General features: G+C 49.5%; 1 protein-coding gene across 1 annotated transcript in view; it reads left to right on the top strand.

Annotated features, from left to right (window-relative positions):
- The window catches only part of LOC135113047 (nascent polypeptide-associated complex subunit alpha, muscle-specific form-like), a 17,013-nt gene extending 2,067 nt beyond the window's left edge, over positions 1 to 14,946 (top strand). The window contains exons 2-4 of the mRNA XM_064027977.1: positions 2,355 to 2,464; positions 4,005 to 4,170; positions 4,498 to 14,946. Of these exons, the coding sequence (XP_063884047.1) occupies positions 2,355 to 2,464; positions 4,005 to 4,170; positions 4,498 to 14,369 (10,148 nt within the window). The 3' untranslated portion in view covers positions 14,370 to 14,946. The remainder of the gene's footprint in view (positions 1 to 2,354; positions 2,465 to 4,004; positions 4,171 to 4,497) is intronic.
- Positions 14,947 to 16,378: the final 1,432 nt, after the last annotated feature.

Consider the following 16,378-nt stretch of genomic DNA (forward strand, 5'->3'; position numbering starts at 1 on the left):
TTGGCTTGGTTCAGAGAGAGAGAGAGAGAGAGAGAGAGAGAGAGAGAGAGAGAGAGAGAGAGAGAGAGAGAGAGAGAGAGAGAGAGAGAGAGAGAGAGAATTCTGTAAACTTGCTATAAATTCTTTTGACCATCTCCTCCTCCTCCTCCTCCTCCTCCTCCTCCTCCTCCTCCTCCTCCTCATTCTCCTCTCACCTCCAGTGCACCGGTTCTGTTATGAAAGCGAAGTTGAGGATTGTACATGAGTGAGTGAGTGAGTGAGTGAGTGAGTGAGTGAGTGAGTGAGTGAGTGAGTGAGTGAGTGAGTGAGTCTTAATATTTGACACAGTTCAGATCCAAACTTCTTCACCTCTTCAATTTATTACCAAATTTCTCGTCCCACTGCTGACTTGCTGACTACGAGAAGTGCTGAGTGCTTATTTGGAGTGCTGAATGACGGGTATACAAGTCTGGTGGTGAGTTTAGGAGCATTACTGAGTCTGTGCTGATTTGATGCTAAGAGTGCTTATTTAGTCACATGGAGTGCTGAGTTGTAAAAGAATATTCACGTTTGAGTGCTGACTTTACGAGTAGTGCTGATTATGATGCTGGAAATATAACGAAGGGATTTTTTTTTCTCTCTCGTTTTCTTCCGTGATTGAAAGAAAATGGGTTTGAGGTACAATAGTCATTTTAGGTGAGGATAAATGAAGGGGAAAAGAGAGAGATGGGGGTGAGGGGATAGAGAGAGAGAGGGAGAGATTGGTGACTTTCTGGTTTCTAGGATAAAAAAAGAAAACGAGAGGAGGTAAACGGTTTCTAAATATGTCATAGTTCATTATGTGCTTAATACTGGTTCCCTTTTTTTTTCTTCCCTTTTCTCAGTTTTTGTTATTTTTTATATATAATTTTTGAACCCTGATCTTTTTGGTGTTTTTGTGAGTGATATGTAGTAAAATGTTTGCACTCTCTCTCTCTCTCTCTCTCTCTCTCTCTCTCTCTCTCTCTCTCTCTCTCTCTCTCTCTCTCTCTCTCTCTCTCTCTCTCTCTCTCTCTCTCTCTCTCTCTCTCACTTTTTAACCTTTAACTTATCTTCTGCTGAAATGAAATGTTACTAAACCGCGCTTGAAATTTAGTGCTGACCAGATGCTGAGTGCTGACAACCAGTGCTCAGTATATGATAAGGCATGGTGAGTGCTGACGACCAGTGCTGACAAAACTAGTGCTGATGGGAGACCAGTGGGAGTGCTGACAGGACCTGAATGCTGACTAGTGCTGAATAGATAGGAAGGATCTTAACTAGAGTGCTTATTAGATGAGAGAGAGAGAGAGAGAGAGAGAGAGAGAGAGAGAGAGAGAGAGAGAGAGAGAGAGAGAGAGAGAGAGAGAGAGAGAGAGAGAGAGAGAGACGAGTGCTGAATCTGCTTAACACGTCACAGTGAGCTGGCCTTACATACAGGATAATGAAAACAAGTGAATACGAGAGAGAGAAAGAGGAGGAGGAGAGACGCAAACACAGACGGTTGGGGGCACGTACAAAAACACACTCAAAGAAAACGGGGCAAGGAGACGAGACAGTGACCCGCGAAATTTAAATACCGAACTTGGAAATCGAAAAAAAAGTAGAAAAAAAAGGAAAAGAAAAACAATAGCGGGTACAAAGGGTCAGAATACTAATCAAAACTATTATTCCCTTCCAATCACTTGTGAGGAACGATTCGCGTGATGCTTTTTTTTTTTTTTTTACGCAAGATTCCTAAGAGGTTGCATTGATATAGAGTAAAAGCGAAGGGTGAATGTGAGATATAAAAGGGTTAAAAAAGAAAGAAAGAAAAAAAAGTGAACTATAAGATATTTTTGTACTGAAAGTGGATAGATAAAAGTGCATCTGTATCTTTTTTCGTCTTGTTAGTGTTTTTTTTTATTATTATTATTATTATCTAGATTGTTTGGTATTAGAGTAAGAGTTAATGCAAAATGTGAATGCAATAGAAAAATAAATAAAAAGTTAACTATAAAACATTTTCTACTCACAGAGGATACATAAAAGTGCATCTGATTATTATTATTATTATTATTTATTTATTTATTTTATCATATCAGTGTCTATTCTTATATTTTTTTTTGACTGACTGGATTAAGAACTGAGGTAAGAAGTGATTTAGGAAACATTTACAATAGATCTGCTTGCTTTCCTTACCTTATCTTGTCCTTTTTATACTGATTTGATTATTTAGCATGAGTGAGAGTTAATTCAAAGGGAAAAATTGAAACAAACAAACAAACAAACACACAATAAAACATTTAGTACTCACACAGGGAAGATAAAGAATACTTCTGCTTATTTTCTGATCTCAATGTCTTCTCTTTTCACAGTGTCGCTGGCTGCTGTGGCGGTGTTGGCGGCTGGAAGGGGTCTCCAGCCAGCCTACTTCCCCACAGCAGTGCAGGCGCCCTTCAGTGTCTTCGTCCCCGTCCCCATTGCTGTAAGTACACATGGCTCCCAGTTAGTAATGAGGGCAGGGCGGGAGACAGTGCGTTCAAGCTTGAATTAAAAAAGACAGGTGGGAATGGTGCTGAAGTGTGGTGATGGATGTAGTAGTAGTAGTAGTAGTAGAAGTAGTAGTAGTAGTTTCTCAAATGGATAGTATGTAGATAACTAACAAAAAAAAATATTCGCAGTTATCAGATTGCCAATAAAAAATAGTTACTAAGAATCTTTAAGAGTAGATCAGACAAATTCATAGATAAGGATCACCCCTACTCATTAAGCAGGGACTAGGGACTGGTACGTATACACCCTAGGCCTACTGACTTCTTGCATCACCCCCTCCCTTAATTAACGTTTTTATACCCCAATGTCGTACGTGTATGTGAGGTGACCGGTTTGCAGCGAGGTGGGACTGTAACCTCTTCCATGATCTTACCTCAGCGTGTGAAAGGAGGGATATTTGAACTTTTTCTCCAGTGTCTACCCTGCGCTTGTTTATTTAGTATCAGCTGTTTAGGGCTTGGCATTGTTTTGATCTGGTTTTGTACGTGTGATTGCCTTGTGGTGATAGTTGAGTTAATATTTGGTTCACACAGTTTTTTTTTTTTTTTTCGGTATATTTAAAGGTTTGTGTCTATTCGTGGCCTTAAGAGGGTAAGATCTGACACTTGTGATCTGGTTTTGTAGGCGTGATTCGTTTATGGTGATGCTAAATGAGTTAATATTTGGTTCATACAGTTTACTTTTTTTTTTTTGTGTATGTTAAGTGGTTTGTATTGGTTTGTCTGAGTGGGTAAGTGAGGTAAGACTTGGCACTGTTTTAGTCTGGGTTTGTGGGCATGATTGTTTTTTTCTTTTCTAGTCATGCTAATTGAGTTAATGTATATTTGGTTCTTTTTTTTTTCTGTCCCAAAAGGTTTGTGTTCATTCAGCCATATGACTTAAGAGGGTAAGACTTGCCACTTCTAATCAGCTACTGTTGGCGTGATTGTTTACTGTTGAAGCTAAATGAGTGCTTTCTTTTCGGCGTGTTAAATGGTTTGCATTCATTCGCCTATCTATCCTAAACGGGGTAAGACTTGGTTTCCAGACGATGCTTATTAAGTCACTAAGCGAGGGTGTCTACCAGGTACCCAAACTGTTCTTCAGGTCATTAACAGACTGCTATCAAAACCTTTCCTTCATGGCCTCAAGTATTCAGGAGCCGACATTGCTTGTTATAGTTCACCGTTACTCTTGTGATTCAGTTAATGTACGTGTGTGTCAGGGATAACGTTCAGATTAGAGATTAGTACTGAAGTCTTTCCTTGCACGGTCTCAAGCATTCAGGCCGTGACAGTGCTTCGTTATGGTTCTCATGTATCGTTATTCTTAATGATGATTTTTCGACCCATGTACGAGCGTGTGAGAGAATAAGTCTGGCCAAGAAATTAATTATCCTGCCACACACTTTCACTGCGTTAAGACTTTACTCTGCAAACTCTCCTGACACAAACACCTCAACATCAACACCACCATCTCATCTCTCGCACCAGGAGGAGTACGTGAGGTTTGCGAGAAGCGCCTTCCGAGACCACGCGGATGCGACGCCCGAGGAGAGGATAGAGTGGCTGAGGGAGACCGTGCCGGGAGAGCCTGGGAGGGACTACCCGATCTACTGGCAGATACCCGAAACCTCCTTCTCCTGCGATGGACGCGAAGGTGAGGAGAGAGAGAGAGAGAGAGAGAGAGAGAGAGAGAGAGAGAGAGAGAGAGAGAGAGAGAGAGAGAGAGAGAGAGAGAGAGAGAGAGAGAGAGAAGGGGGGAGGGGAGGGTTAGGGCTGTTACATTATTATTATTATTATTATTATTAGTAGTAGTAGTAGTAGTAGTAGTAGTAGTAGTAGTAGTAGTAATCTAATTTTAATCTTTATCCTAATGTTCAATCTAATTAATATTTCGTTCATTTTTCATTTTCCCTCCTCCTTTTTCTTCTTCTTCTTTCTCTTTCTCCTATTCTTCCACCTCCTCTTACTCCTCCACCCACAGGTTACTTCGCTGACGAGGAGGCCAGATGTCAAGTGTTCCACGTGTGCTTCCACAACACGGGGCGCTCCTTCCTCTGCCCCAACGGCACCATCTTCAACCAGGGCACCAAGATCTGTACCTGGTGGCACTCCATCCAGTGTGGCGCCAGCGGGGACAACGTGGCACCCGTCATCCCTCACGCGGACTCCCCACCGTCACCCCCCAACAGTCACACCAGCAAGAAGTTAGCAGGTTACCCAGGCTTCGGCAGCAGGCTGAGCAGTGAACGCAGGGAGGAAGAAAGGAGACGTGTGCAGCAGAGTGAGGTTGCAAGTCAGAAAAGGAAGCAGCAGCAGGCACAGCAGGCGTCCTATGAGAGGCGTGAAGAAAGAAGGAAACAGGAGCAGAGGCGAAGGGAACAAGAGGAAAGGAGACGTCAGGAGGCCAGTAAACGAGAGCAGGAACAACGCTTCCAGCAGAGGCAACACGCAGACACGAGACAAGAAGAGCAGCAGCAACAGCAGCGTTTTGAGCACAGACAGCAGGAAGAGGAGAGGGCACAGCAGGAGCAACACTTTAAGCAGACAAAACAGCGGGAGAGCCATGGAGCGGCACAAGGCAAGCAGGCGGAGCAACAGACGGTAATGCACGGCCAGCAGGCACACCAGGAGCAGGTAAGGCAGCAGGAGGTGGTGGTGGTGGAGCAGAGTGCCAGTGAGGACCACAGTAGTGTGCAGGGAACCACCAGGCACCGAGAGGGAGCCTCGCGACTACAGCCACCGACCCCAGTCACGCTGGAGGTTGAATTTGCACCTCGAGCCTCCGACGCTCCCACCGTGCCCAGACGTCAGCAGGAGTTCGGGGCGCGCCTCCCGGTGACACAGGCAGAGGGCGCTGACTCGGAGTCCCAGGAGTACGGCATTCCCCTGAGCGCCACGCGGCCACATTACCCTGACGCACAAAGGTCAGGGGAGGAAGAAGAAAGTGAGGAGGTATTCACCTTCCCCATCTTCCCGCCCTCCACAGCAACGCCTCACCACAAGGATTCTGACGAGTCACCAGAGTACGGCGTGCCGCTGTCAGCCACGCGACCACAGTACTTTGAGTCTCATGAGCAGGAGGAGTCCGAGGAATCCTTCCCCGGAAAGCGCGTGCTGCAGCGCATCCTGTCCTCCCTTGAGCGGCACGGCAGCACCTCCACGGTGGAGGTGGGCGCCGCAGTGGTGCCGCCCCTCGACAAGCGCCCGCCACTGGGTACAGAGGAACAGCACCAGACAGTGGCACCTCACGAACACTCAGAAGCACCTGAGGAACACTCAGCACCACGTGAGGACCACTTAGCAGCAAAGGTGGAACACTCAGCAGCACAGGCGGAGCACTCATCAGCACCAGTAGAACAACCAGCGGTGGGACACTCAGCAGTACCAGTGGAACAACCAGCAGTGGAGCATTCAGCAGCACCTGTGGAACAAACAGCGGTGAAACCCTTAGCAGCACAGGTGGAACACTCAGCAGCACCAGTGGAACAACCTGCAGTGGAACACTCAGCAACACTAGAGGAACAGCCAGCAGTGGAACACTCAGTAGCACCAGTGGAACACTCAATTGCTCCAGTGGAACAACACGTTGCACCAGTGGAACAAGTAGCAGTGGAAGAAAAAGCAGCACAAGTGGAACACTCACCAGCACCAGTGGAACAACTAGCTGTGGAGCAACCCGTTGTACCAGTGGAACAGCTAGCAGTGGAAGACTCACCAGCACCAGTGGAACAACTAGCTGTGGAGCAACCTGTTGTACCAGTGGAACAACTAGCTGTGGAGCAACCTGTTGTACCAGTGGAACAGCTAGCAGTGGAAGACTCACCAGCACCAGTGGAACAACTAGCCACAAAACACTCACCAGCACCAGTGGAAAAACTTGCAGTGGAAGAACCCGCTGCACAAGTAGAACACTCAGTTGCACCAGTGGAACAACTAGCAGTGGAAGAACCTGCAGCACCACTGGAACACTCACCAGCACCAGTGGAACAACTAGCAGTGGAAGAACCATCAGCACCAGTGGACCACTCAGCAGCACCAGTGGAACAACTAGCAGTGGAAGAACCATCAGCACCAATGGACCACTCAGCAGCACCAGTGGAACAACTAGCAGTGGAAGAACCATCAGCTCCAGTGGACCACTCAGCAGCACCAGTGGAACAACTAGCAGTGGAAGAACCAGCAGCACCAGTGGACCACTCAGCAGCACCAGTGGAACAACTAGTAGTGGAAGAACCAGCAGCACCAGTGGAACAACTAGCACTGGAAGAACCATCAGCTCCAGTGGACCACTCAGCAGCACCAGTGGAACAACTAGCAGTGGAAGAACCAGCAGCACCAGTGGACCACTCAGCAGCGCCAGTGGAACAACTAGCAGTGGGAGAACCATCAGCACCAGTGGATCACTCAGCAGCACCAGTGGAACAACTAGTAGTGGAAGAACCAGCAGCACCAGTGAAACAACTAGCATTGGAAGAACCATCAGCTCCAGTGGACCACTCAGCAGCACCAGTGGAACAACTACCAGTGGGAGAACCAGCAACACCAGTGGAACAACTAGTAGTGGAAGAACCAGCAGCACCAGTGGAACAACTAGCAGTGGAAGAACTATCAGCTCCAGTGGAACAACTAGCAGGGGAAGAACCACCAGTACCAGTGGACCACTCAGCAGCACCAGTGGAACAAATAGCAGTGGAAGAACCAGCAGCTCCAGTGGACCACTCAGCAGCACCAGTGGAACAACTAGCAGTGGAAGAACTATCAGCTCCAGTGGACCACTCAGCAGCACCAGTGGAACAACTAGCAGTGGAAGAACCATCAGCTCCAGTGGACCACTCAGCAGCACCAGTGGAACAACTAGCAGTGGAAGAACCATCAGCTCCAGTGGACCACTCAGCAGCACCAGTAGAACAACTAGAAGTGGAAGAACCAGCTGCACCAGTGGAACAACTAGCAGTGGAAGAGCCATCAGCTCCAGTGGACCACTCAGCAGCACCAGTGGAACAACTAGCAGTACAAGAACCAGCTGCACCAGTGGAACAACTAGCAGTGGAAGAACCAGCAGCACCAGTGGACCACTCAGCAGCACCAGTGGAACAACTAGCAGTGGAAGAACCAGCAGCACCAATGGACCACTCAGCAGCACCAGTGGAACAACTAGCAGTGGAAGAACCATCAGCTCCAGTGGACCACTCAGCAGCACCAGTGGAACAACTAGCAGTGGAAGAACCATCAGCTCCAGTGGACCACTCAGCAGCACCAGTGGAACAACTAGCAGTGGAAGAACCATCAGCACCAGTGGACCACTCAGCAGCACCAGTGGAACAACTAGCAGTGGAAGAACCATCAGCTCCAGTGGACCACTCAGCAGCACCAGTGGAACAACTAGCAGTGGAAGAACCAGCAGCACCAGTGGACCACTCAGCAGCACCAGTAGAACAACTAGCAGTGGAAGAACCATTAGCACCAGTGGACCACTCAGCAGCACCAGTGGAACAACTAGCAGTGGAAGAACCATCAGCTCCAGTGGACCACTCAGCAGCACCAGTGGAACAACTAGCAGTGGAAGAACCATCAGCTCCAGTGGACCACTCAGCAGCACCAGTGGAACAACTAGCAGTGGAAGAACCATCAGCACCAGTGGACCACTCAGCAGCACCAGTGGAACAACTAGCAGTGGAAGAACCATCAGCTCCAGTGGACCACTCAGCAGCACCAGTGGAACAACTAGCAGTGGAAGAACCAGCAGCACCAGTGGACCACTCAGCAGCACCAGTAGAACAACTAGCAGTGGAAGAACCATTAGCACCAGTGGACCACTCAGCAGCACCAGTGGAACAACTAGCAGTGGAAGAACCATCAGCTCCAGTGGACCACTCAGCAGCACCAGTGGAACAACTAGCAGTGGAAGAACCATCAGCACCAGTGGACCACTCAGCAGCACCAGTGGAACAACTAGCAGTGGAAGAACCATCAGCACCAGTGGACCACTCAGCAGCACCAGTGGAACAACTAGCAGTGGAAGAACCATCAGCACCAGTAGATCACTCAACAGCACCAGTGGAACAACTAGTAGTGGAAGAACCAGCAGCACCAGTGGAACAACTAGCATTGGGAGAACCATCAGCTCCAGTGGACCACTCAGCAGTGCCAGTGGAACAACTAGGAGTGGGAGAGCCATCAGCACCAGTGGACCACTCAGTAGCACCAGTGGAACAACTAGTAGTGGAAGAACCAGCCGCACCAGTGGAACAACTAGCAGTGGATGAACCATCAGCTCCAGTGGACCACTCAGCAGCACCAGTGGAACAACTAGCAATGGAAGAACCATCAGCACCAGTGGACCACTCAGCAGCACTAGTGGAACAACTAGCAGTGGAAGAACCATCAGCTCCAGTGGACCACTCAGCAGCACCAGTGGAACAACTAGCAGTGGAAGAACCATCAGCTCCAGTGGAACACTCAGCAGCACCAGTGGAACAACTAGCAGTGGAAGAACCATCAGCACCAGTGGACCACTCAGCAGCACCAGTGGAACAACTAGCAGTGGAAGAACCATCAGCTCCAGTGGAACACTCAGCAGCACCAGTGGAACAACTAGCAGTGGAAGAACCAGCAGCGCCAGTGGACCACTCAGCAGCACCAGTGGAACATCTAACAGTGGAAGAACCATTAGCACCAGTGGACCACTCTGCAGCACAAGTGGAACAACTAGCAGTGGAAGAACCAGCAGCACCAGTGGACCACTCAGCAGCACAAGTGGAACAACTAGCAGTGGAAGAACCAGCAGCACCAGTGGAACAACTAGCAGTGGAAGAACCAGCAGCACAACTGGAAGACTCAGCAGCACCAGTAGAACAACCCACAGCTCCAGTGCAGCACTCAGCAGCACCAGTGCAACTCTCACCAGCACCAGTGGAACAACTAGCAGCGGAGCAGCCCGCGGCTCCAGTGCAATACTCAGCAGCACCTGTGGAACACTCAGCAGCACCTGTAGAAGACTCAGCAGCACCTGTGGAACACTCAGCAGCACCTGTGGAACACTCAGCAGCACCTGTGGAACACTCAGCAGCACCTGTGGAACACTCAGCAGCACCTGTGGAACACTCAGCAGCACCAGTGCAACACTCAGCAACACCTGTGGAACACTCAGCAGCACCTGTGGAACACTCAGCAGCACCAGTGCAACACTCAGCAACACCTGTGGAACACTCAGCAGCACCTGTGGAACACTCAGCAGCACCAGTGCAACACTCAGCAACACCTGTGGAACACTCAGCAGCACCTGTGGAACACTCATCAGCACCAGTGCAACACTCAGCAACACCTGTGGAACACTCAGCAGCACCTGTGGAACACTCAGCAGCACCAGTGCAACACTCAGCAACACCTGTGGAACACTCAGCAGCACCTGTGGAACACTCATCAGCACCAGTGCAACACTCAGCAACACCTGTGGAACACTCAGCAGCACCTGTGGGACACTCAGCAGCACCTGTAGAAGACTCAGCAGCACCTGTGGAACACTCAGCAGCACCTGTGGAACACTCAGCAGCACCTGTGGAACACTCAGCAGCACCTGTGGAACACTCAGCAGCACCTGTGGAACACTCAGCAGCACCTGTGGAACACTCAGCCACACCTGTGGAACACTCTGCAGCACCTGTGGAACACTCAGCAGCACCTGTGGAACACTCAGCAGCACCTGTGGAACACTCAGCAGCACCTGTGGAACACTCTGCAGCACCTGTGGAACACTCAGCAGCACCTGTGGAACACTCAGCAGCACCTGTGGAACACTCTGCAGCACCTGTGGAACACTCAGCAGCACCTGTGGAACACTCATCAGCACCAGTGCAACACTCAGCAACACCTGTGGAACACTCAGCAGCACCTGTGGAACACTCAGCAGCACCTGTGGAACACTCAGCAGCACCTGTGGAACACTCAGCAACACCAGTGCAACACTCAGCAACACCTGTGGAACATTCAGCAGCACCCGTGGAGCAGCAAGTGGCACCTGTACAGCACTCGTCAGTCCCCGTGCAGCATCCTGCAGCACCCGTGGACTCTGCAGCGACGCAGGAGCCTTCAGGAATCCTACAGTCGGTGGTGACCGTCATGCAGCGCCTGGGCCTGTCGGTGGGCTCCCTAGACGATACCGCTCCGCAGCAGTCCCGCCACTCGCAGGAAGATGTGTCCTTAGAGCTGCAGTCACGTGATGGTGTCAGGCACTCCCTGGAACTCCTGGACCCTGTACACTCCCTGGAAGTCCAGACACACGTGGAGCAGCAGTCCCAGCAGGCGAGGCAAGAGTTGTCAGTAGAGCATGTGGTGCAGGAGGGACAGAGTGTGTTCATCCTAGAGGTGTCTACAGATGATGACTCGCCTGCCCTGGAACGCTCCATTGAACGACTGGAGCCGAGGGATTCCTTGGAGCTTCTGTCACAAGGGTTCCACGGCTTGGCCTTGTCAGACTCTCGGCCACAGGCACAGCCCACAGCACCTGTGCAGTTCACCCCTACAGGTAGCAGGTCGTCAGTACAAGTGCAGGCAGATGCTTCCCTCCCCTCCAGAACACAGGCACAAGACCAGCTGTCATCCATCGACCAAGTGACATTTGTTCTGGACCGTTCCAGGGAGACCGATTCCCCTAGTGATGATGACAGGCGCCCCTCCCTGGAGCGTCTGGAGCCAAGGGATTCGCTAGAACTCCTGTCACGAGAGGAAGGCTCGCGCGCCACCCAGCACGGGGTGTTCCTCTCAGACTCCGGCCCACAGGAGCAGCGCAAGACGCCCGTGGAGCAGGCCGACACCCTCAGACAGCGCCAAGGAGCGCTCCTCTCTGGCTTCAGGCCACGCATACCTGTACAGCCCAAGAGGGCACCTGTAGAATCACACGGGTTACCTTTGTCACCTGTGCAACACAAACAGCCACAAGCACCTAGGGAGAATCTGACACCTGTGAAACCAGTGGAAGATACAAAGTCACAGCCACCCGCAAAGCAAACGGTACCTGTACACCCTCAAGGTGTGCCTCTGTCCCCTGTGCCAGTCAATATGCCTGAAACACCTGCAGAAGCTGTACAACCTCACGGAGTACCTTTGTCACCTGTGCAACCCAAGCAGTCACAGGCACCTCAAGAGAACCTGGTACCTGTGGAACCTGCATCTCCAGCACCTGTGGAACCTGCACCTCTATCACCTGTGGAACCTGCACCTCCAGCACTTGTGGAACCCAGACAGCCACAGGCACCAGCTGTGAAGCCCCCTGGAGCACCACTGTTACCTGACATACCTCTGCTGCCTGTACAGCCCCGAAGGCCACAGGAACCTGTAGAAAGGAAGCCTTTAGGGTCCACAGGAGTACCTCTGATATTCATAATACCTGATGACAAACCACTGGTACAGTCCAAGAAGCTTCAGGAGCCTATTGAACTCCACGTGATAGATCTGGCAGCTCTAACACCCAAAAAGCCACAGGTACCTCCTAAGTCCACCGGCATAGCCTTGACACCTGTGCAGCCGAGAAGACCACAGGAACCTGTCACACCCACCGGCATACCACTGATACCTGTGCAGCCTAGAAGACAACCAGCACCTGCACAAGCAAGACTGCCTTTGTCATCACTGCTAAGGAACAGGCCACAAGGTAATGCCAAGGCCCAGAGAGCGCCGGAAACACCAGCGCATCGCAGGAGACCTCAGCAGACCACTGCTTCAAGATCCCAAACTCGAATACCTTTATCGCCCACTAACCTCTTGCGCCCAAGGACACAAACACAACCAGCGGCGTCCAGACCCCGTGGAGGTAATCGATTTGGCCAAAGACTCTCCACTGAGCAAATTCTGAGGTCCCTCGAAGTGGATGACACTCCTCTGGACACCATAGAGCGTTTGGACTCCAGGGAACGGTTTGAGGCCACGCAGTCAAAGGCCCGGGACACTCAAGAAGTCCTGGATTTTGAGGATGACACAAGGCAGAGGGTGGCCGATCGGCGGTTCGGGCTGCCCTTGGCCTTGTCCAGGTCTAATGCAGGCACACAAAAGGATTCACAGCAGTTATTCAGACGTGTTGGAAGCTCACCAGCTCAAGAAGAACCTCAGCAAAAGATCCAGTCTACACCTCAGCAAAAGATCCAGCCTGCAAGACCTCTGCTCCAGATCCAGCCTGCACAACCTCAAGAAAAGATCCAGCCTGTACCTAAACTGGTGATACAGCCTGCACAGCCCAAGCAGGAGGTGCAGCCTGCAGAACCTCAACAGCAGCTTGTGGACATCACAGGACAACAAGACACCCTTCTGGAATTCGACCCCTCAGATCCTCTTTCTGTGGAACTTAAAGGGCACGTGGATGAATTCCTTTCCCTGGAGCGTGTTACCCCCTCAGATCCCAGTGAACCCGCGATCTTCATCATTCAGGAGGAATCCATGGTGTCCAAAGAGGTTCAGGACACGGATGACACCTTTAGATCGCGGGAAGTTCCTGATTCTGTAGACAACGATTCCTCAGAGCGTCTGGCGTCAGCTGGAGGCCAGGGCAGCACGCAGTCTGGCATCTCCTTATTCCTGCAGCCACTGGGAAATGATGTAGGACAGCAAGAGGCACAGAAAGAAACGAATAATGAAGGCAATGGGAAGTCCTCCCTGCAGCAAGCTATTGAGGACCTGATGGCAAGCCTGCTGCACGTAAGCAAGGGATTTACTAACGAGCAGAACACTGACACCCAAGACACCCACACCACTTCTAACTTCCATGTCACTGATGGAGACTTTGGCAGTTTCCATGAAGCCTCTGAAGTGTTGCCAGCCGTGGTGCTCCCTGAGTCAGGCTCCACAGTAGAGACTGAAACAGCGACCGAAAAGCATGCTGACAAAAGCACTGCTACCTCCCTTGCCGCGGCGGAGGAGCTGACCACGCTCCCCGCCACTGAGGAGGTGGTTAAGGTGCACCCCACAGAAGAAGTGGTGGAGGACGACCAGGTCACCACAGCCTCCCCTGCTGAGGATCACACCCCCGTTAAGGAGATGACAACACTTGCTCTAACTGAGGAGGAGGTCACAACAGTCATCCCGGAGCAGGAGACCACAGCAACTCACACCGAGAAGACCTTGTCCATGTCCTTCTCTGTACGGCAGGGCATCGCCGCAACTCTCCCCGAGCAGCAGCAGAAGGCAGCCACCACTGATTTTCCAGCTCAGCAGGCGACCACGTCCATTCCAGAAGAGCAGGAAGTTACCACTTTAGTCGCTGGTGACCAGCAAGCGACTACTGCCCTACCAGAAGAGGACACAACCACCACCACTTCTTCCTCCCACAAGGATACAACCACCACTACTTCTGCTTCCAAGGACACCACAAGCACCACCACTACTATCCAGGGACAGGACACTTCACCCACCACAACCACCACCTCCACTATTGAAGGGGCCACTACAACCACCACCGCCTCCCCTGCCAATGACACGACAACAGCCACCACTACCACCCCTGACAGTGAGATCACGACCACTCCCGCAGCAGACGCGCAGGAGGACCTCACCACAACAATTCCAGATGAGGAGACGACCACTGCAAGTCCTTCCACCACAACGAAAAAGACGACCAACTCCAAACTCGTACGACCCCCACGACTTATCCGCCAACGACCACGAGTTAGGTATCAGCGTCCCAAGCCGTCTGAAGGGCCCAGCCAGAGGTCACTGGTACGACCAAATCACGGCGCTGCTAACCTAAGGCAGGAACGACCCAGGTCAAAGTACACGACACCAGAACGACTTCAGAATGATCAGGGTTCCGCACGACGACCCAAGTTTGCTTCCCGTCTGTTAGGCCTATACAGACCGCCCAAATAAGCCTATGTGACTTGGAAAAATGTGCCAAATGTGGTGAATATAAATAATGGCTGTTTGTTTATCCGCTGTCTATTTATTTATGTGTTACGGTGACATGAATGTACTATTTATTGTCTTATTTATTATGTTAATATCTCGGTGTGTGTTTTGTAATGCCATATCTATAAAGTCTCTCTCTCTCTCTCTCTCTCTCTCTCTCTCTCTCTCTTAATTTGTAGTCCTGATTTTCGGCGGCGCCAGTTGACCCCACTGTCGCGCCGCCTTAAATCAGTCAGCCAGTCAGTCAGTCAATCAATTTCCTGATTTTGGAATGGGACCTGAGTTAGTTGTGATCCTCTCTCTCTCTCTCTCTCTCTCTCTCTCTCTCTCTCTCTCTCTCTCTCTCTCTCTCTCTCTCTCTCTCTCTCTCTACGTTAAGGGTTTTATACATATTTACAACTCTGCGTTCGCTGTTCGTGTGGGATTTCTATATATATTTTTTTGTAAACGTGAGCACTGTCCCTCCTGAAGCAAAGAGAGGCAGGAAGGGAAGTCTACATGTATTCCTCCTATCACTGAGCTCAATAAAGAGATGCCAGAATACCAAGTGTTTCTCTCTCTCTCTCTCTCTCTCTCTCTCTCTCTCTCTCTCTCTCTCTCTCTCTCTCTCTCTCTCTCTCTCTCTCTCTCTCTCTCTCTTGTCCTCCTTTTTTTCTGTGATGTGATTGTCTGAACGTTTTGTGATTCTTCTTTTTCTCTTAATTGGTATAAGATCATAAGCTGCAAGGAGTCATCAGGCCTACATACTCTTGCTAATATTTTTTTTTAATTGTAATGATGACAGTATTTAGTTTGGGAATCAAGTAGAGCTTTCGTTCTTCTTAAATTTTTATCTTTTATCTACTCTTCCACTCCACCTTACTGCTCTCATCCTAGTATCTCTTCCACCATCTATTTCTCTCAGCCCTGCATCACAGCTACTGCCTCTCCATTCACCCTTCGTAAATTAAATGCGTTTATGTTTTTTCTACTTTACGACTTGACCTGTTTTCAAAGAGGATAAGCAATGTAACTGTGTCAGAATTTAGTTTATTTCTTTTTTAAGCATTTGTAGGTTAAATCCTGTTCTGGTTATCTACTTCATGACTTCAACATTTTCAAAGGGAAATATCAAGACACTGAACTAAACTGGCCACCTTTCAATAACTCTTCCTGTAGCCAACTTTTATTGGGAGTAGGGAAACTCAGCAGGATTCCCCCCCCCCCCTCCGCCGCCTGTGTGTTCTTGGCCAGATTCCTCAACGCCAGAAGGAAGTGAAAGCAGTGTTGCATACAGTACGTTTCAATAACAAGTGACAGCAGTGACCGCCCCCCCTGACCCCTGCCATTCACTTGGACTGCACTCCCCCCACTCTTTGGAAGGCATTGGTTTATCTGAACTTTCAAAAAATAAATAAAAAAATATATAAAAAATAATAAAAAAGTAATGAATAATTAATAAAAAAATAAATGTCACTTAATTTAGTTCCGCATGTGTTGATCTTCCTTTAAAAACAGTCCAGGTCGCAAGAAAGTGAGAGAACAGGCGCTAGTCCACAAAGCTAACGACATCATTGACTACTCTTGTGGTCTGGCACGTTCAGTTGGCTTTTTTTTCAGCCTTTTCGTTGCCTAGGCCAGAACTTACATAAACAAAATTGAAAGGAGCATCTTATTCCTTCACTGTGCTGTACTGGGACTACCACCTTTAATGGACTTGTTGCCAGATCCCTCTTACCATAAAAATAAATAAATAAATAAATAAATAAATACACGTTCAAAATCATTACGTGTGTGTACCAAAACAAACACGGGTGACAGATACAAAAATAACATGTTTTATACCAAGAGTGACACGTGTAGGCCTGATGGTTCCCTGCAGCTTCCATTGCTTCTTTTCTTTCATTCTTATACGACTTTTATTTTGAAGCCATTACTACGCCATTACTTCAATAATTCTCAATAATACTCCTTGCCACACTCGTCTGAGC

This window comes from Scylla paramamosain, chromosome 25 (genome assembly GCF_035594125.1).
Source record: "Scylla paramamosain isolate STU-SP2022 chromosome 25, ASM3559412v1, whole genome shotgun sequence".
Classification (NCBI taxonomy): Eukaryota; Metazoa; Arthropoda; class Malacostraca; order Decapoda; family Portunidae; genus Scylla; species Scylla paramamosain.